Raw genomic sequence first — 21,085 nt, 5'->3', positions numbered from 1 at the left:
CTTCACTCAAGGTAACTTCTCCGCCTCTGAAAATAGGCTCCTCGAAATCATACAGAGTCTAGACAAGATAGAGGAATCCAGAATCCTTTCTCCTGAAGAAGCCGTTCTCAGGCAGTCTACTAAACAAGGGTACCTCTCTACCCTTAAGAAAGAAGAGCTGTATTGGTACCAAAGATCTAGAGTCTCCTGGCTTAAAGCAAGGGACCTAAATACCAAGTTCTTCCACAGAGTCGCCCACAGTAGACGACGAACCAACCTAATCCAGACCATCAAAGTTGGTGATAGGGTGTTTGTGGAAGCACCAAAGATAGAAGAAGCTATTATTTCTCACTTCAGTAACCTTTACTCTGACCCAAACCTTCCCAAACCTAGAATGGCTGAGCTAGAATTCAAAAACCTTCGCACTGAAAAAGCTGAATGGTTAGAACGCCCTTTCAATGAGGAAGAAATCGAGAAGGCAGTGAGGGACTTGGTCCCAGACAAGGCGCTCAGACCAGACAAGTTCCCCATGGCATTCTTCAAAACCAACTGGAGCACCTTTAAGGATGATTTTACACAGTTCTTTGAGGAATTCTACGAGCGAGGCATTCTTAACAAAGCCATTAATGCAACTTTTCTAGTGATGGTGCCCAAACTAGAAGGAGCTGAGGACATTAAAGACTTTCGTCCCATTAGCCTCTTAAATTCCTGTTATAAGATCCTCTCTAAAATCCTTGCCTCCAGAATCAAACAGGTCCTCAATTGGGTGATATCCCCTTCCCAATCTGCTTTCATTCAAAATAGATAGATTCTCGATGGGGTCCTGGTAGCTCATGCGTGTATTCACTCTCGTTACAAACCTAAAAAGCCTGGACTTATTCAAAATTGATTGGGAAAAGGCATACGACTATGTTGATTGGTCAGTCCTAGACCAAACCCTAAATAGGATGGGTTTTGGAGAGACATGGGGGAAGTGGATGAAAGGGTGCTACTCTAGTTCTTTCTTCTTCGTTCTAGTGAACGGCTCTCTTAAAGGTTTCTTCCCTGTGTCTAGGGGCCTCAGACAAGGAGACCCCCTCTCCCCATTCCTCTTCACTATAGTGGGAGAGGTGTTTAGCCAATCCTTATTCAGACTCTTCCAGGCTGGATTACTCTCTGGTTTCAAAACAAGCACTAAAGGGCTGGTAGTATCTCACTTACAATATGCAGATGACACTCGGGTATTTCTTGACGCAAATAAGAGAGAGGTCCAGAACCTAAAACTCTTCCTTATTTGTTTTGAAGTGGAGTTGGCCTTCTTTCCTCCCAAACTAGGTCCTTTATTCCGGATTGGGAGTGCGCAGTGGAAGACCTCCCAACCACTTACTTAGGGGTTCCTTTAGGCCTTGGAAAAACAAAAAAACAGATGTGGGCCCAGGTCATTGATAGAATTGACAGAAGACTCGTTGGCTGGAAAGGGTGTTATTTATCTAGACCAGGAAGATGCACTCTCATCAAAGCATCTTTAGCAAACACACCCATCTACTTCATGTCGATCTATCAAATCCCTGCTTCAGTATCCAAAAGAATAGAACAACTCATGAGAAACTTCCTATGGTTAGGCTCAGATGATTCAAAAAAAATTCACTTAGTCTCTTGGGAAAGGATTTGCACGCACAAATCGAAGGGAGGTTTGGGAATAAGAAACCTAAGAGAACAAAATAGGGCCCTTCTGGGGAAATGGTGGTGAAGGTTGGCTAACCATGATAATCAACTTTGGACCCAGGTACTTAGAAGCAAATACAAAATTCCTACTCATAAGTGGCTTCCTGAGAGCTACTCAGCCTCTTCAGGATCTGCTATTTGGAAAGCTCTGTTATCCATTCTCCCACGGTTCAGAACTTATATAAGGTTCCATGCGAGAGGAGGAAGCAGGGTGAGGTTCTGGGAGGACCTATGGCTTGGAGTAGCACCTCACAAAGACAGATTTCCCTCCCTTTATGCCTTAACCGACAGGAAATGGTCCACAATAGAGGAAGAAATGATCCTCTCCGGCAGTAGCAGGACGTGGAACCCATCTTTTAGAAGGTCGCTTGCTGACGATGAATCCGCCAGTTCTCCATTCTCAGCACTGACCTTCACGGAGTTTTCCTACCACAGTCAGGGAGAGATTTAATGATTTGGACCCCTTCCTCCACAGGAGGTTCTCAGTAACCTCTTTCTACTCGGTTTTGGTGGAAGGGAACATTAGGGAAGACTCATCAAGGAAAGCGTGGTAGTCTATCACCCCACCAAGAGCTAAATTCTTCCAATGGTTAGCAATCCAAGGTAAACCCCTCACCATTGACAACCTCCAGAAAAGAGGATTCCAATTCCCTAACAGGTGTATTATGTGCCTTAAAGAAGAAGAAACTGTCTCGCATCTGCTATTACATTGCGAGTATGCTTACATAGTTTGGAGTAAAACTGTTCAGCTTTTCAGACTCTCCTGGGTGGTTCCACCACCTATCTCATCCCTGACTACCCAATCCTTTGGAAACAGATAGAGGAAACTCAGAAAAACCCTATGGGAAAGCTTCGTTGGCTGCCACTCTATGGCATATCTGGGTGGAAAGAAACTCTAGGATCTTCCTAGGTGAGAAGAACACTACCCAGACACTATTTCAAAAAATAACATCCTCAGTTATTTTCTGGGCCTCTCACCCCAAACTTTTCGTAGGTATCTCAGCCCCCTCTTTCTTAAGAGAATGGGATAATCTGCTCTCCCTTAGCCATCATAGGAGAGGACCCACTCCTCGATAGATCCCTCCCCCAGAGGGACAGATAAAGCTTAATTTCGATGGATGCTCTTTTAGGAACCCCGGCTCGGCTGGAATCGGGGGAGTATTCCAAAATCATGAAGGAGAGGTCCTCCCCTATTTAGAAAGCATAGAATCTAAAGACTCACAAACAACAGAAGCCTTGGCCCTGCTAACAGGAATCAAGCTTTTCAATAACTCTTGGGTAGAATCTTGTAGATAGAAGGAGATGCCAAAAACATCATCAAGTGGGGCTCTGGTAACAGAGAACCACCATGGTACCTGGGTCACATTTTTGATGAGATCGAACACCTATGCAGGGACCTGGAAGTAATGTGGAGGCACACTTGAAGGACCGCAAACGGAGAAGCAGATGCACTCGCTAAAGAAGTGACCCAGCTTCTTATCTCACAGGAAGCTTAATCGGTGTAAAAGGGCATATTTACTTGTCCTTTCTGGCTGTTGGTTGCTTTCCTCTTACTCTTGCTTGTCTTTGTACTCGGGCACTTATATAAGCCCCACTATCTGTAAGCTCTCTCCTTTGTCTTCTATCCACTCTTGTATATGGGCATTCATATAAGCCCTCTCTTTGCTGCTAGCCTGATCGATGTAGAGTGATTTTAGAAGCGATTGTAGGTCCTCTTCTTAGGGACCATGATACTGTTGAGGATCCGCTTGTAGGCCTCACAATATATACTTACTCTTGTACTTCTCTCTCTCTTTAATGCTAAGTTAACTTTTATAAAAAAAAAGCATGAGTTACCTCTATTATATGACAGATTTTTCCCTTTGCCACCCCATTCTGTAAGGGAGTGTGTACACATGATGTGTGATGCAAATGCTATTTGTGGCTAAATAATTTTGGATATCTCGATACAAATATTCTTTAGCATTATCTAAACTCAAAACACAAATATTCATTTCAAACTGAGTCTGAATTTCTTTATGAAATGATCGAAAAATAGACAAGGCTTCAGATTTGTCTTTCATTAAATATAACAATGTCATCCGAGAAAAATCATCAATATAACCACCTAGACTCTGAACCCTAGAAGGACCCCAAATGTCTGAATGAACAACCAAAAAAGACACAGAGTCTTGTTTATTAATTCTAGAAGGAAAAGAGATTCTATGATGCTTTCCTAACTCACAAGCCTCACACTCAAGGGTTGACATTGACTTTAAAGAAGGGACTAACATCTTCAAATTATTAATAGATGGATGACCGAGTTCACAATGCCATTGAAGAGGGGAAATAATGTAATGTAGAGCAGCACCCACAAAGCTACGATTAAGAGAGTAGAGCCCACCAAACTCATGACTGCCACCAATCATATTCTTCGTCTTTAAATCCTTAAAAACACAATAGGGGGGATAGAAAGTCACTAAACACTGAATAGTTAATTTACTGACTGACAATAAACTGAATGGAAACTTTGGAACATAAAGAATATAAGATAATGAGAGTGAAGTAGTACAACACATAATACCTGTACCAGATGCCCTAGATAAAGAACCATCAGCTAGAGTGACATTGGTATTGCCATTTGGTTTACTGAGAGACAAGAGCATAGCGGACTCACCAATCATATGATCAGAGGTTCCCAAATCAATTACCCAAGGAGAGAACTCTTCTTAGATTCAAGGAATGCAAAAGTACCCGTATTAGCCAGAGTAGCAATAGAAGAGGAGGGATGAGCAGATGGCTGTTAGCTATTCTTGATTAACTTATTGTATTCTTTTCATTAAAGTAGCATTGAGCTACTAGCTGAATGTACAGTCTAGTCTTGATCGATGGAGCCGACTAGGTGCACACCTTCACCTTAAAAAACGTAGGACACCTAGTTAGCCCAAGTAGGCTTTCAAAACATTTCCCAGCATTTTTCAGCAGTGTGATTTGTTCGCTCACAATGGGTGCATTTCCTGCTGCCTCAACCTCTACCACCGCCTCCCCTTTAATCACGACTACGTCCTCTATTTCCACCACCACGGCCTCTGCCATCAGCTCTGCCTATGGTGGAGGTTAAAGCAGATCCATCATTAGTGCTAGTAGTTAAAGAAGAAGATATAGTAACTTGTTAAAGGCGGAAATTCACTCTAGCTAAGATCTGCCCCCGAGCAACATGATACTTAGAATTAAGGCCAGATAGGAATTTTGCAACTCTAAATTCCTCTCTTTTCTTTTTAAGAAGTTCCATATTATTAGTTAGGTGTTGATAAATCTTCAACTCTTCCCACATACCTCAAAGAGAATTATAATAATCACTGAGGCTTTTATCTCCTTGCTTTGAAAGACATATACTCTTATGAAGTTGATAAATCTGAGAAATATTTTTACTAGGGGAGTACATTTCCTTTGCAGCTTCCTATACTTCCTCAGTAGTATCATAAGATGTAGCATCAACTCTCACATGGGGTTCCATACTATTCCATAACTATGTCATAATCTGATGGTTCTCCTTAAGCCACTCATCATACTCACTTTCTAATTCCTTTGGGCCATCTGTAGTTAAAAGTTTCATCTTACCCCATTCGCCCAGAAAAACCTTTATGGATTCGCCCATAAAAGGTAATTGGACCCATTTAATCTTTCAGAGATTGCTGGAATTCCTATTGTCACTGACAGTAGGAATTCCATGTTTACTTTCCTCGGCTATAAGAGAAAAACATTCTCACATAGGCAAAGGTATAAAAGTATATGTCAGGTCCACACTAAAAACACCTTAAAACTTGCTGGAAATTTATAAATCTAATGATCCACGAGCACAAAACAGCAAATAGCACACATATTAACTACTCAATCAACTATAGGGAGAACACTTATCTATTTAAAAGCCAATGCACCTTTCCACTATAACGCATGAAACTCCAAAACAAGTCATTCACAACTTCTGCAACACACCTTGCAGCATTTCACACTTGTTCCTCTCGGCTTTTTACATTCAAGAGAGGAACCTTTTAATGGTACGAACATGCACAACACACAGAGGCCACCATGTTGGCCTCACACATACAAAGGAATATTTCTTGACAAAATCAGCACTAGCTGAATTAGGGTTTTCTCTCTCCTCTTTTTTTGGGTTAAAAAAAGCTAGCTATTTCTGTAAAGAAGAGAGAAGAAGACAATAAGCAGATCACTGCTCTGATATCATGTGAATAGTACTGTGAACAGTATCATAGATAGTGCAGTGAACAGTGCCATGAATAGTACTGTGAACTGTAAAAGTATCAAAACTAGAGAGAGAAAGGGAAAAGAAGAAGAAAAGGAGAGAAAAGAGAAAAGATGAAATAGAAGAGGGGAGGGAGTGACATGAGATACAACCACCCCATGCCTCACGAATATCTTCATTTATAATGTTTGTTTAGGTTTTACAAAGGACAAAAATACCCTCAATAAAAATAAATATGCTAAAGTATATAAAAATGATAGAAATGCCCCAATGCACAAAACACAGTATTCTCTAACACAATATAACAATATGTGTGCTCCACTGAATATAACAATATGTGTGCTCCACTGAATATGAAGTTGGGGAATATTTCACCAATCCCCAATTCTGTGATAATTTTGCTAGCTTCTTACACCAATTCTTGTAACTCTTGGTGTTTCCCTTCTCTCCACTCTTCCTTTGAGGCAGAACTACAATGGATAAGTGAATATTTTGAAGTAATCCCGCTTTACTTGATTGAAGATGCATTGTATACATGAAAGCATGATGTAGCGGATAGCCTTTCGACTAGTCAAGATATTTCTCATGGGCCTTTTGACCCAATCAATGCATCCCTTGACGTCCCCTTTATCCAAGAGGGGAAAGCCGACTTTTTGAAGTAGTTTATTTTAAGTTGTTGCTGTTTTTACAATCTCTTAGCAATTTATAGTTCTAATTAAGTTAGGGGCAGCTTAGGGACCCTTTTATGTTTTAAGTGAAGGGACTTATAGGGTATTTTCATATTTTTCTAACTTAAAAGTTTTTTAGAATTTAAATAAAAGGGCCTAGGATATAACGTTTTGTAAGGACTTATGCGGTGTGAACAGTATAAACAGGGTGTGAACAGTAAAACTAGGCCCTATAGAGGGTTGGGGTCTCTTCTTTGTGCAAGGAAATTCAGGTCCACTCAAATCTGTCATGTTTTAATGATTTATTAAATTGGTTTTGTCTCTTTTCTCTATTTTCCTTATCAATTGGTATTAGAGCTTGGATTTTCTTCAACATCGAAGTTGGGAATCTACAACCAAGTCTAGTATTTGTTGATTTTTTGCTAGGTTTTGCCAATCAGCCTAGAACTTGTTCATTTCAGCTAGTTTTGTTGATTCTTTGCCTAGGGTTTGTGATTTCGGCGAACAGATGGCAGCAAGAAGTGGTCAAAACAGGGGTATATCCACCTCGTAATGAACAAGATCAGATGATAGAGGATCTGAGTCGATGAGTTCAAGAAATTACAAAACAGCTTGCATGCATCCATCGTGGTGAGATGAAGTTTTATCCATCTAAGACGATGTTGAGAACAACCCATCTCACGATCATGCTCCACGAGGTGAATTGTGTGAAGCGGAACATGATCGGAGGTATAGTGGCACTCAAAATTTAGAGATTGAAAACTAGATATTCTTGATTTTAAGGAAAGTCCTAGCGCAACACCTTTATAGACTGGTTAAACACAATAGAGAGGATCTTTTGCTTACAAGGATGTGCGGAAAATAAAAAGGATAAAATTATTTCCATTAAATTGAAGAAAATGCTTCGGTATGGTGGGAACAATTGAGACTAAGGCAAGAAAGGATGTGAAATCCTGAAATTGTGTCGTGGGAGAAGATGAGGAAAAGACGAAGGAAAAATATCTTCCTAAAAATTATTTAGTCTTTATATCAAGAGATGCTCGGGCTGCGCCAAGGGGATAAGTCAAGGATGATACAAATGAGTTTCACTTTGTGACAGCCCGTAGTAATGTGATGGAGTGGGAGGCGCAGTCCATTACCAGGTGTGTGAGTGGACTGTGCCAATCAATTCAAGATGTGGTAGTTTTGCAACAGTATCAGATCCTTGATGAGGTCTATGACCTTGCAAAGAGGGTGGAAATTCAGCAGAAATTTACCTCGAACAGGTCGGGTGTGGGTGCGAGTCATGGGGAAATAGGGCAACACCCGTGGTGGTGATTTTGGAAGAAAGGCAGTGTGAGGGGTGCTTGTTCGACATCTTGCACTGCCGGAACGACAACCAGCAAGGTGCCCTCGACCATAAAGGGGTTGTTTTAGGAGTCGGGGAACCCGAAAGGGGTGTTTGTAGCAACATCAAGTGCTACGAGTTGGCATCGGACATGTCTCATCATAGTGCGTAAATCGCAAGTTCGTTAACCTTTTTGTGAAGTTTTATGACGAGGATAGCAAGCCTTCTTTTGAAGGTGATCCCATCTATGATGAGCTGGTTGATTAAGAGGACATGGAAGTGATCTATAATTATCATGGGGAGGTGTTCGTGATCCAACGCATCATGATTACGCCTTGGGTCATGGAGGAAAATGACTGGTTGCGCACAAGCATATTTCATACACACTGCATTGCATATGGGAAAGTGTGTAATCTAATCATTAATAAGGGAGTTCAATGATGTCATACAGGATAAGCTTCCCGTACCTCTTATGCAAGACATCAAACATTACATCTACCTCATCCCTTGTTCTAGCCTTCCAAATAAAGAGTCCTCTAGAATGAGTGAGCCTTAAGGAGCATAAAGAGTTATAGAGTTATAAGGGAGTTCAATGTAGTAATCGCTTGTCGAGGATTCTGTATCAACTATCCTTTGATGGAAACTAGAAACTTGAAACTAGCTTCATAAAACATTCGACAACCATAACCACAAATTTGCAACCTCAAACTTTAAAGTTACAAAATACAAACTAAATGTCTTTGAAGATTAAAGAGTTCAAAAGTCAAGCTCAAGACAAATCATCATCATTTCTCAATTCTCAAGTCTTGAGATTCTAAATTTTAAATCCCTATCAGAGAAGTTATCTTGAGAGTCTCCATGTGCATCATCATTCTAAACTTCCCTGAACTTCCTCAAATCAACACCCAAAAGAAGTAAATCAACAACCAATCATCAAGCAATACAAAAATCTAAGAACTTCATAAAAAATATTTTCTGCCACTTTTGTTTTTGATTGATTTGATTGAAAAAAAGCCATGGATGTGGCTGTTTTTAGTTGTTTGGGGGGTACAATACCCCCTCCAAATCTTTTTCGGGGCTCTAAATGTCCAAAATACCCCTGTCCGAGAGGTTTTTTTCACGGAAATGACTGGCCGCATATGCAGATTCTGCGGGATGCGGCCGCATAATGCTTTATGCCGAATTTTAAAGTCATGTTTGGGCACAGTGCCAAGGTGGAGTTGTAGGAGACTATTGGTACGGAATGGATTTCTCTCAAAGGGAATCAATTGCGCATTCTAGATGGTTCTCTTAGAGGGGTTCTTATTTCAGAGCTACTTTTTTTTGTGGGTGGTTGGTTGGGGAGGGGGGGGGGGCTCAGGGGACACTTTGGGCAAAACAAAACCCACCCTCGGGTTGATGAAGTCCAAGTATTATTTGCCTGAACTTAAGAGAGATGTGGCTAGGCATGTGGAGGTGCAAAAGGGTCAGCGTCAGAACTTGGTGTGTTCTCCAATTCCCATTCCCAATGCACCATGCTAGATGTTACATGGACTTTGTGTTGGGTCTTCCACGGTCTCAACGAAGTGTGGACTCTATATTTGTTGTGGTGGATGGGGCCCACTTTATTGCTTGCAAGAAGACTCTAGATGTAACTCCTGTGGCCAAGTTATATTTCAGTGAGTTGGTGAGACTTCATGGGATCCACGTTATAGTGGTAGGGATACCAAGTTTCACAACCACTTTTGGGGAACTCTATGGCACAAGATGGGTACCAAACTACAATTCTGCTGCGCTTATCATCGACAAGCTGATGGTCGAACTGAGGTGGTCAATCCTTGGTAACCTACTTTGGAGCATTGTGGGCGACATGAAGGGATAGTGGGACTTGGCTTCTGAGTTTTCTTACAATAGTTCATACTGTCAGTCAACTGGTAAGAGCCCATTTGAGGTCATGTATATGCAGAATCCTATCCATATGATGGACTTAACTCCTCTACCAGCTAATGAGGAAGGACACTTCGATGCTGACAGTATGATCGAGCACATGAAGGATGTCTGAAACTAGGTTTGAGCTAATTTGGAGATTGCCACTACTAAATACAAGGAAGTTGTAGATAAACTTAAGGGGTTCAAAGAGTTTCAGGTGGCCAATTTGGTGATGGGTTATCTCTGCAAGGATAGGCATCCTATGCGTAAATAGGACAAGATGAATAATAGGAAGTTCGAATCGTTTCGGTTGTTGAAGAAGATGGGGAGTAATGGCTATAAGATCGACCTTCCAGCAGAGATTGAGACCTTGAATGTGTTAATTGTTGCTGATCTTTTTGAGTACTATAGACCGGAAGTAGCAATAGAAGAACGATCAAACCTGAGGTTGAGTTCTTCCCAACCGGGGGAGAATGATACACCAGACAACCTTCGACCACTCAAGACAGTTCTCATGGGCCCCTTTTACCCTATCAATCCATCCTTTGATGTTTATGATGATCCACATCCCAAGGTTGCAAGGCAAACTGAGAGGGGAAGGCCGACTTTTTAAAGGATTTTATTTTTAGCTTGTTGCTATCTATTAAAATGTTTGGCAGTTTAGGGACCTTCCATGTTTTAATTCTACTGGAGGGACTTATGGGTATTTTTATAATATTTTAACTTAAGTAGGGCTAAGTTTGGTCTTTTTTCCATTAAAATTTAATGAAAGGGCCTGGGCTGTTAGGGTTTCTGAGACTTTTGGAGTGTGAACAATAAAAACAGGATGTGAACAGTAAAACCAGGCCCTATGTAGGGTTTTGAGGTCTCTTCTTTGTGCAAGAAAAGCCAGGTCCACTTAAATCTACCTGTTTTGATGATTTATTGAATTGTTTTTGCCTCTTTTCTTTATTTTCTTGTATCAAAACAATACTACCATATTCTTCCACCATGCTTTTGATTTTGTTGTCCAAATTTGCATTTTCTCTTAGAAGTTTATCAGATTGACATGCTAGGCCGCAAAAGATAGATCCTATACTAAGTTCAGAGAGTTCCCTATGACACTTCAGAATTACGGTCTTCTAAAACCTTCTCAGTTAGTTACTCTCATATGTGGGAAAGTTTGGTGGAGGACCTTGTGAACTCCCTCCTTCCCCCCCGCCCCCCCCAAAAAAAAAAAAAGGAAAAAGAAAAGGAGTTTGGTGGAAGGTGTTAGATGGGGGTAGCATGCAATTTGGTTGCTGGAACATAAGTGGTCGTAATGGCCCAGATTGAAGGATGCACCTGCAGGAACGATTCAGGAATAATGTACTTGAAATCAGACTTGTCCGAGGCCCACAATTCAGTGATTCGGAGGGAACTTTTCTAGTGGATTATGGAGCACGGTGTGACCATTTGTTGGATGCCACAGGCATTTACACATGCATTCCTAGTTAATGGAACTCAAGTCAATTTTTGGGGAAATGGGTGCTTTCAGGGAGGATGTTGTAGTAGCTACTGCACCCATAAATCAAAGATTGCCCATAAGGTTATTTTAGTCATAATTGATAACTAGAATTGCTATCCTATCCCATAGATGACATATACTCAAGATATCTCTTACGACAGTATTTACATTTTAACATGCTGTATTCCTTTTAATTAGGTCTTACCAATCTTTCCTCTCAGTTTTGGGGACACTTTGAAGAACCTGACTCGATGCTTCTTATATATTATTTTTTCCTTCTCTAGTTGGGTCTTTTCACGTCTATGTTGACTCAATCCTGTGGCGTATGATATTAGTTTTGGACATCTATTTGCTTTAGCAAATGCGGGTTGGAGAATTTAGCTACTGTCAGTGGGATTGGACATCGTCTCTTTCTGCATGATGAATTCAAGCCTTCTCATGAAAGTGATTTATCTTTTCAAGCACATTCTTATTTCGATCATCTCAATTGCTTGGTTGAGGGTGTTCCAAATGTCATCACTGTCTGGTTGATTTGACATTGATAATTTTCTTTGGCTGGCTGATATGGTTTAATACATGTTGTAGGCGATTTTTTTCTTGCGGGTTCTGTTCATTGATAAGAAAAGTTTAAGAACGCTCGTTTCACAGGTTGGAGGTGGTCATTTTCACTGTACTTATTTCTTTTTATTTCTGTTTCATAGATGCCTACCATGAAGTTGAGGTGAAAGGATGTGAAGAGGTCCGAAAAGTTGCTTCAACTGATCCTTCAGATAAGCTACAAGTGAAACGAAACAATACCACTTGTGTCACTGATCAGTGCAGTGACCTTTTGGATTTGCGTCAACATGGAGTTTATGCCTTGGAGGGTAATGGGATATCAGAAATCACTTCTGATAAGGGAAAAATCAGCAGAAGTCTTGCTGGTAAGAAAAGGAGCTTTGGAGACTCTTCTTGGAATGAGCAACAAGATAATAAGGAAGCCTTTAAAGGAACTCAAGTGCTTAAAGATGATAATCATGATGGAGTGGCCGGTAAATCTTCATTTAAGAGCCAGGAAATGGCTGATTCTCCAACTAGTTCCAATGACAGTGACAGTGATGGAGTTCTTTACTCAAAAAGAGACCTGAAAGCTCTGCATACAAAACCAAACATGGGGTTATCTGAGGACTTAAAGCTTGAATGTTCAAGGTATTATCGACACCGCTACAGTGTATACATGCTGTATTTGTTGACTAGATATATAGGAGATCTGCTCTATCCCTAACAAATGCATAAAATTACTCTTTGGTGCTGAGATTTATTTATGCATCTCTCACTTTTCGAGACGTTTTCATGTACCTGTGTTCCAGCTTGCATGTGCCCCCACAACGACTGAGAAGCAGGTCTCCTGATGCGGAAGAATTTGGGGGCAGAAATAAACGATCACCGCTAGTATGTGATTTTTTTGCTAGAGGTTGGTGCATCAAGGGAAGCTCCTGTAAATTCCTTCATCAGAAAGATGATGTTAATGAAGCCAGCCAGGTGACCAAAGGGAAAACAATTGAGGCAATGAGTTGGAGAGGAGACACTAGTGATGGTGCAGGTAATTTAAGTTCCACTTATCTGGAGGAACTTTCTTTTCTCTTTCCGTTCTTAATGGGTTCTTTGTCCTTGATTCAGGGGAGAGAAGAGCAGTAGACACATCTAAATATTCCATTTTCTCAGAACAGTTATCCTCTTCTCAGGGTGTTTCTTTAACCCATTCTTTAGCAGAAAGGAGTCAGTTGTTATCCCCTCAAGGTGATAATGCTTCTACTGGCACTATGTTCAGGAAAGATTATGGATCTTTGACCTCGACTTATGATGGTTTCCATCCGTTGAACTTTCCTGGAGAGCGCTCTAGGTTTGTCTCATCCAATCTGGAGGCTTCTAGAGAAAATCCAAGGCAAGATTCTTTTGTGGATAATTTCAGGCCAATTATCTTCGACATGCAAGATAGACACTTCCCACCAATTTCTATTGGAGGAGATTTACAATGTTATGATCGACCTTCAGTGGTTCCATCTATTCATGAGAAGCTTGGAGACAATATGTACCAAAGGATTCCAAAAGGGGAGTATAACCATAATAGCACATTTCTCAGCAGGTATCCTTCTCATTACGTTCATGGTGACTTCGGAAGACCAGATCCTTCCTTGAATTGGAATAGATCAAATCCTGCATCTTTGTTGGCTGGTTTATCCATGCCATTGGTTGGAGATGATGGTAGGTACAAGCCCTTCAAGTGCGAAGGAAATTCCTTGGATTTGACCATTCCAAAGTGGTCAAGTCGGTTTTCAATGCATGATGTGCCTATGCCTGGTCTGAATAGTTTTCTTCGTACAAGTTTCAGTTCCAATATCTCATACACAAATCCAGCAATTACTGGGCCAGGATCTTCATCAACTATTGGTTCTCCATTTAGTGTTTTCAAGCTTCTTGATAGTCCAAATATTCCGAATAGTAAGGCGAGGTCATTTTTGCCCTGCTCTTTCAGTATGACTGGAAAATCTCCTCCATATGGCTTGAGGCCTGAAGGAGAGACCACATCCTTGCAGAATATAGAACAGGCCTCCCCAATCCCTGGTGGTTCTAGAACTTATTCCTATTCCAATTCTCGGGAGCTATCTGGTTCACTTCGGTCATCTTTTTCTCATACCATGGCAAGATTTTCATCTCCAAGTAGCCAGTATGATCCGATTCTTGATAGCATTGAGCCATCTGGTGGAGAACCACATGCTAGTTTTGTGGCCTCTAGTTTTAGTGAATCAAAATGTACTGAGAGTATATCACAAAAGCTGGCAAATGGAAATCGTGCCATGCTTGAAAGCTGGAGCCCAGGATACAATGCTAAGACAGACATGGATTCTTTCTATAGAGTCAATGGTGATAGAGTAGATATTCAAAAAGCTGAGACAGCTGAGGAAACTCCTTTAGCTGATGCAAAAGGTACAACGTCTGAGCCCAAGGAGGATAAAAAATCTAATCCTAATGTTGCCGCTGCTGGTCATGCTGAAAATGCTGGTGATTCTGCAAATGCAGCAGACGGGAACCGGCATGATAAGGATTCAAAATTGTTAAAATGTTTTCGTGCTGCTCTTGTGGACTTTGTGAAAGAATTGTTGAAACCCTTTTGGCGTGAAGGTCGGTTGAGTAAAGATGCCCACAAAACAGTTGTAAAGAAAGCAGTTGAGAAGGTCCTTAGTGCAATGCACCCCAATCAAATACCTGGCACTACTGAGTCAATTAATCAGTATCTTTCGACATCCCGAACCAAAATCAGGAAACTTGTTGAGGTGAGTCTCTAAGCATTTTGGTAAATGAACTTCTGATTTTGGAATTCATTTTAGATGTCTATACTTCATCTTTGGGTACTTATATTTGCAGGGGTACGTGGCCAAGTATGCCAAATCTTAAGTGACACTTTGGACTTATGCTTTGTACAGAGACCTGCATGCTAGTTTTAACCTTAAAACCTTCAACTTTCTTGTTCCAACAACTTCTGATGAGATGGTGGTTGACAGTGCCAGTGACATTGTTTCCAATATGATCAAAACCCGATTCTTGTGGTACATCTCCTGTCTGCTGTCGATGATATGTGAAGACTTTTTACACTTTTATGCATCCAAGGTCATTATAGACTATCTGCCAGTTCAATAGGAAAGAGAACAAAACACAAACATTTTTGTTGCATGCGAATGAGAAGTTAAAACTTTTTGGATGAGTGTATGTCACTTAATATGGTTGAAAGTATTTTGGATTTGATGGCCATGTCATTGATATAATAAACTTGATACACATTGATTTAGCATTGAATTTCCTTGACCATGGTGGATGAATATTTGATATCATGGAGTGCGCTCATGGATTGGAACAACTTTTACATGATATGATTCTCTCTGATGAGTTCCTTTTTTAATTTATTTAGTTTTCAACTTTACAATGTCTGTATTGAACGATTTCAGCAACTTTCTTGTCACCATTCTCTAAAAGGAGGTTTCTCCCTTTTACATTTCCCATTTTAAGGTCTGGAGATTCAATGCTCTTCTTCCTAAATTTTTAGGTTGTTTTGTTTCACATAAAAGTATTTATGTGGGATGTATGCAGTCAGCCATAATCGGCATTCTACGTGCATTTGGGTTTTCCAGAACATATTTCATAAGTTCTCGCTGCCTGCCTGGTAATTAATACTTGTGTTAGTTATCTAATGTCAGTATATTTTTTTGTTCTAATTTCTAAAAAAACAATATTCTGAAAGTGTAAATGGCTGATCTTAATTGTTTATGATACGCCCATGTCAATGTACCAAGATGTGTGTGACTTATGGCTATAAGCTTAAAATGTTGATATATGTGGTGAGCCTTTAGGTCAAGTGGAGGAATATTTCGTTCATAATATGTTGCATCTTTTACATAACATTAAATTTTTATCCTGCAACAAAAAAAAAGAAAGAAAAAAAGAAAAATCTTCCATTTTACTGTTTCAAGCTGCATGCTTCTTTGCTTTGAGTCTTATAATACCATATGATCATATTGGGGCAGAATACCTATTTTCTGTTTTGACAAATTTCTCGATATTTTTGACCTTTCTGTTATAAATTTTAATGAACACACTTATGGGTTCCTTATTGTTTTGTGAAGAAGAGTGAGTGGGAACAAATCTTATTGGTGATGTTTGATATTTTTCATCGAGGCACACTAGTTCTATTTGTGGGGAAAATTGAAAAGGAAATCTTACACTGCCTTTTATCTAGGATCATCTTCATCAACCTGCATATTAGTTGACACCCCAAGGTTCCTATTCCTTTTTAGATTTACGCACTAATAATACCTTTGCTTGCTTCTGTTCCTGTTTGACGTACATTATAGGGATGACTACTGAGTGATGAGGGTTCTTTTTCGGAATACTCTTGTTTCAGCAGTCTTTATGATATATTTCTGCCAAAGACGCGAGGAGGACACTCTGGTAGGGGTGCTTTGATGGATATCTGAGATTTTAACTTATTCGGAATAGCAGTGAGATGATTGTAACATCAATGATGGTACTGCGGTTGATGAGTTCAAGGCTATGAATTGGGCATGGTGTGATAGTGGGGAGGTCACCAATTTACTTATGCAGGTGGATAACTGGAAGAGCACGTTCTCTAGCAGCATGGTGGACTATGAAGGCAAGGAACTAGAATGAGGAATGGGATTATCTCTTTGAGGGAAACTTTGAACAGGAGAAAGGACACATAAGTTGAAAAGAAATTAAAATGAGGGAACTATGAGCAAGAGTACGAATCTTGAGGGGCTGCAGATGCATAATTGTACGGATCATGGGCTTTAGCTATTGATGTGGTGGGAAAGGGACGACGAGCTTCAAGAACATCCTGTATGATGAAGTAGAAAAACAAGTTTGATTTGCAGAATATTCGGGGGTGTTGGGGATGCAAACCTAGTCTTAACATCTCTCTTGGTGTTTCGTTTATCTTTGCCTTTCTATGTTTCTCATGTTCTATTCATAATCGGTTTATGAGAAACTTTGAGTTACTCGTTATAGTTTTAGTCTCACATCCAAAATCTATTGTTGTAAGCTCTTCCCTTTAACTACCTTAGTGTTTTATTGTTTGTCCATTTTTAGGCATGATGTGGCATTCATAGTTTCAGCTCTTTATTCCATTAGACTTATCGTTTTCCTTGTTCGATTTTTTTAAGTTATTTCTTGATTTTATTTTTTTTAATGTAATTTTTACATGGTGAAGGAAGTGCTGGCTGATCCTGCTTTGCTTTGTTGTGTCATTATTTTATTTGACGCTTCCTCTGTACCCCTGCACTTCGTTCGATTTCGACTAACAGAAATTATACCCATTGCACTTTAGTTTTTCAGCCATACAAATGGGTGGGGTTGGGATGTAAATGGATTGGCTAACCCAGACTCGGACCCTGACCTGACAAAATGCTGGACCAGGACCTGGGGTCGGTCGGGTTGGGTCTAGTCAAAACATGATCTTTTTTAAAATATAATATATGAATAATATACAATGCCTTATTTTTCTTAGCACAAGAAAGTCAGATCAGTAGATATGAAATTGAGTGGCTGGTTTGCGTGTGATTGGTTGAGCATAGAACTCAAAAATTTAATTTCTCGAATTATGTGGATTCGCAATTGATAGACAAACGTGATTTTGAATCAAATGAAATTCAAAAGCAACACTAATGTTAAATGCGATGAGTTGACCACTTTAATGATTTTATACGACTATCTAGTTGATTTTTTTTTATTTAATTAATAAATAAAAGAATTAAAATTAGAAGCTTTGTTAATATATCAAATATCATTTATCTCAGACATGACAATTCAGCTGATATTTTCCTTTATTTAATTAAAGGAAAAAGTGTGTATAAGGTTGCAACCTTAAAAATGTAGAATTACATTTGCACTTCAAAAATAAAATTAGAAAATATTGTTTTAATGTTGAAAATTTCTCTAATGATCATCTCGACATCGAGATGTATGAATATGAAAAAAGAAGAAGATTTTGAGTTTTAAAAATAGTGCATCTTGCAACAACACATTATCTAGATTGTTCATTTTTAAGATATTTTGATCTGCTTGATTTTAATCATTTTTGGAGTTTAAAATTTTATAATTAGATATAAAAATAGATTTTGAGATAATCTTAAGGATTTTTTAAATCAAAATTGCATGTTATGATAAAATTGGGAGGTGCTCTTTAATTGGACTGTTTATAGTTGCAACCTTATGAAACCACACCCTATTAAATAATAAATTTGAGGAAAGAAATTTTATTAAGAAGTTAAAAAAAGTAATAGTCTCACATAATACAACAAAAAATGGACAAAAATTAGACGTAAAAAGTTAATTATTTATTTCATCAATAAATAGTAGTCTTATATTCCTTTGAATGGTAATTTACGTCACAATAAGCCTACAAGTACAATAAAAAAAAATTATGATGTAGCACATGGGATAACTAAAAACAATACCACTGAGACGACTTTTTTTCATTGAAGATCTACTTCATTTAAAATTTCACACTTTACAACCTCCTAAAGTATGAGAGAGAGAGAGAGGGATTGAGAGAGAGAGTATCCAAATGAATCAATTTTTTTTTTCGTTTTCTTGGCCCTACTAATGGTAGGAATCATCCCTAAAAGTGAGAATCGAAATCCTAAAATTTGAAAACTATAATATCATATATTTCCTACTCTGGAGCATGGCAGCATGATCCTAAAAGTAATACGGATACTTAGGTTGAAAGATCCCAAGAGCAATGACAATTATAACACAAAAGGATAATGGCTTAAAAGGTCCAAAACCATTTTGGCAGGATTTGACGTGATTTGAGAATGGAGAGGAAGTAGATCTCATCAAACAGAAGTGGAGCGATTCTATAGTGTTTGGATGGTATGGATACCGTGTGCATAAAAAGCTCATGAATGTGAAACAAAAAATGCTTCATTCGAAGAAAGATAAAGTTTTATATTAAAAAAAAGATTGGGGAAGTGATGCTATGTTTGGAGTTGATTGAGCATACAGTACAAAGTAGGGGGAGTTTATTACCTAAAGTAGGGGGAGTTTATTACCTGAATTGGAAGAGGAAAAGAATCATCAACGTGAAATGATTAGGTTGGAAGAGATCTATTGGAAGCAAAGATTAATGCTTACGTTAGAAGAGATCTATTGGAAGCAAAGATTAAAAGTGAAGTGGTTGAAAGAAGGTGATTTGCATATCAAGTTTTTCCATGTTATAACAAATTCTAGAAAGAGATAAAATGACACCTAGTGGTGGATGGGAGTGATAGGATGCTTTGGAGACTTTGTAAATCACTTCCAAAAACGTTTTTACCAAAGATATGCCCTTTTGTCTGATTCTTCAAGGAGTTCAATTAAGAAGGCTTTCAACAGAGGTAGCATTATCCTTGGAAAGTTTGCCTATGGAAGAGGTAGTGAAATGTTCTATTTTTTCTTTGTCAGGAGATACAGCTCTAGGTTCAGATGGATTTCCATTATATTTTTTTCAAAAATTTTTGGGTGTTTACAAATTTGGATATAATGATGATGGTGAATGAATTCTTCTCAAGGGGGGTTTTGAACGAGGCAATCAATGCAACTTCTATAGCCTTGATCCTGAAAAAATAACCTATTTCAGGAATTACAGACATTCGACCTATAAGTCTACTTACAGCTTATACAAAATCATCGCCAAAATCATGGTTGAAAGGCCGAAGGCAATGTTGAATTTGGTGATTTTGGGGCCTCAATAAGCTTTTATTCATGGTCATATTAATACTGATGGTGTGTTGATTATACATGAATGCATTCATCAAGAAAACTCAGTCGTGAGCTGGGTATTTTATTTAAGCTTGATACGGGGAAAGCTTATGATTGAGTAGATTGGGAAATATTGTTGGAGATCTTAAAGTGCATGGGTCTTGGGGCGAAGTGGTATAGGTGGATTAATGGTTGATTATTTAGTGCACATTCCTCTATCTTAGTAGATGGAAATCCAAAGGCTTTTTAAAGGCAATAAAGGGATTAAGGTAAGGGGACCAGCTTTCACCTATTTTGTTTATGGTTGTTGCTGAAGGTTTTAGTCTTCTGATTCGTAATGTAAAGATGATAGGTCAGTTTTCTGGCTTTAAGATATCTCCTAATAATCCACCGGTGTCGCAGTTACAATATGCAGATAATACCATGTTGTTTGGTGATGCAACAATGGACCAAATTGTGAATATAAGGAGGATGTTGATTTGCTTTGAAGTGGCATTTGGATTAAAAGTGAATTTTGAGAAGACCACAATTATTGGGGTCGGTTGTGAAGAAGAAAAAATTATATCACTTGGTTCTCATTTGCATTGTAGAGTGGATAAGTTCCCAATAAAATACCCTGGACTTACTATTTTTTATAATAGATTGCCCAAGTTTATATGGGATCCTGTGATACAAAGGATATGCGAAGCTGGATTTATGGAAATAAAAAAATTTGTCACTAGGGAAAAGAACCACACTGATTAAAGCATCTTTATCAAATATTCGGATCTACCAAATGTCATTGTTGGTGATGCCGACTTCCATCTCCAAGCATATTGAACAGCTTATGCATAATTTTTGTGGGGCCCTAGTGAGCAAGGGAAGAAGTATCATCTTGTAAGCTGGGATAGGGTGTGTACTCCTAAAAAAGACGGTGGATTGGGACTTAAAAGGCTCAAATACACTAGTTAGTCCCTTTTAGCCAAATGGTGGTCAAGATTGATGATTGATAAGATTTGTTATGGAAGGAGAACTTAATAGCAAAATATGGAGTGGATCAATACAATCTTTGGATTGGAAGAGGAGGGACAAGGCAGCAGTCACTTGTTTGGAAAGAAATACTGCATTCTAGAGATTTCGTTATTCGATTTACTACATGTATTGTTGGTAGAGGGAATAGAGTATCTTTTAGGCATAATAAGTGGCTGAGAGAGTCATACTCTGAAAGTGGCCCATCCACTTAGATTCAATGTTGTTGTTTATCCGTTGATGATTGGGGGTCGGTATGGAGTGTTTGATGTCAATATAATAGGGTGCCTGATAGTATGCTCGGATAATTTGTAGATCCTTTAAAGTACTAGAAGGACTGAAAATTATCCAAGGGGTTGAGGATGAACTGACGTGGGAAATTGAAAGTGATGGTTGTTTTACTATTAAGTTTGCTTATAATTTGTTGTTTAGGATTAGATGGATTCGGTACTCTCTACAAAAGATAT

The 21,085-nt window shown here is 39.0% G+C and overlaps 1 protein-coding gene across 4 annotated transcripts in view; it reads left to right on the top strand.

Annotated features, from left to right (window-relative positions):
- Nucleotides 1-17,016, top strand: part of LOC18421386 (uncharacterized) — a 43,997-nt gene extending 26,981 nt beyond the window's left edge. Inside the window, exons 2-6 of one of the 4 annotated variants that reach the window (XR_002282364.2) lie at nucleotides 12,017-12,503; nucleotides 12,665-12,897; nucleotides 12,975-14,629; nucleotides 14,721-14,902; nucleotides 16,255-17,016. Coding sequence is in view for 1 of the 4 variants with exons in the window: in XM_011630676.3 (XP_011628978.2) it covers nucleotides 12,017-12,503; nucleotides 12,665-12,897; nucleotides 12,975-14,629; nucleotides 14,721-14,750 (2,405 nt within the window). In the remaining 3 variants the exon portion in view is untranslated. Of the gene's footprint in view, nucleotides 1-12,016; nucleotides 12,504-12,664; nucleotides 12,898-12,974; nucleotides 14,630-14,720; nucleotides 15,145-16,201 lie in introns of those variants that run through there. The other 3 variants (XR_002282360.2, XR_002282365.2, XM_011630676.3) reach the window with 3 other exon arrangements.
- The last annotated feature ends 4,069 nt before the right edge of the window (nucleotides 17,017-21,085 follow it).

Source organism: Amborella trichopoda, chromosome 2, assembly GCF_054954075.1.
Source record: "Amborella trichopoda isolate Santa Cruz 75 chromosome 2, AtrichopodaSantaCruz75HAP2 v2.0, whole genome shotgun sequence".
Classification (NCBI taxonomy): Eukaryota; Viridiplantae; Streptophyta; class Magnoliopsida; order Amborellales; family Amborellaceae; genus Amborella; species Amborella trichopoda.
The sequence above is the reverse complement of the archived record's forward strand: the minus strand, read 5'-3'. Positions and strand labels throughout refer to the sequence as shown.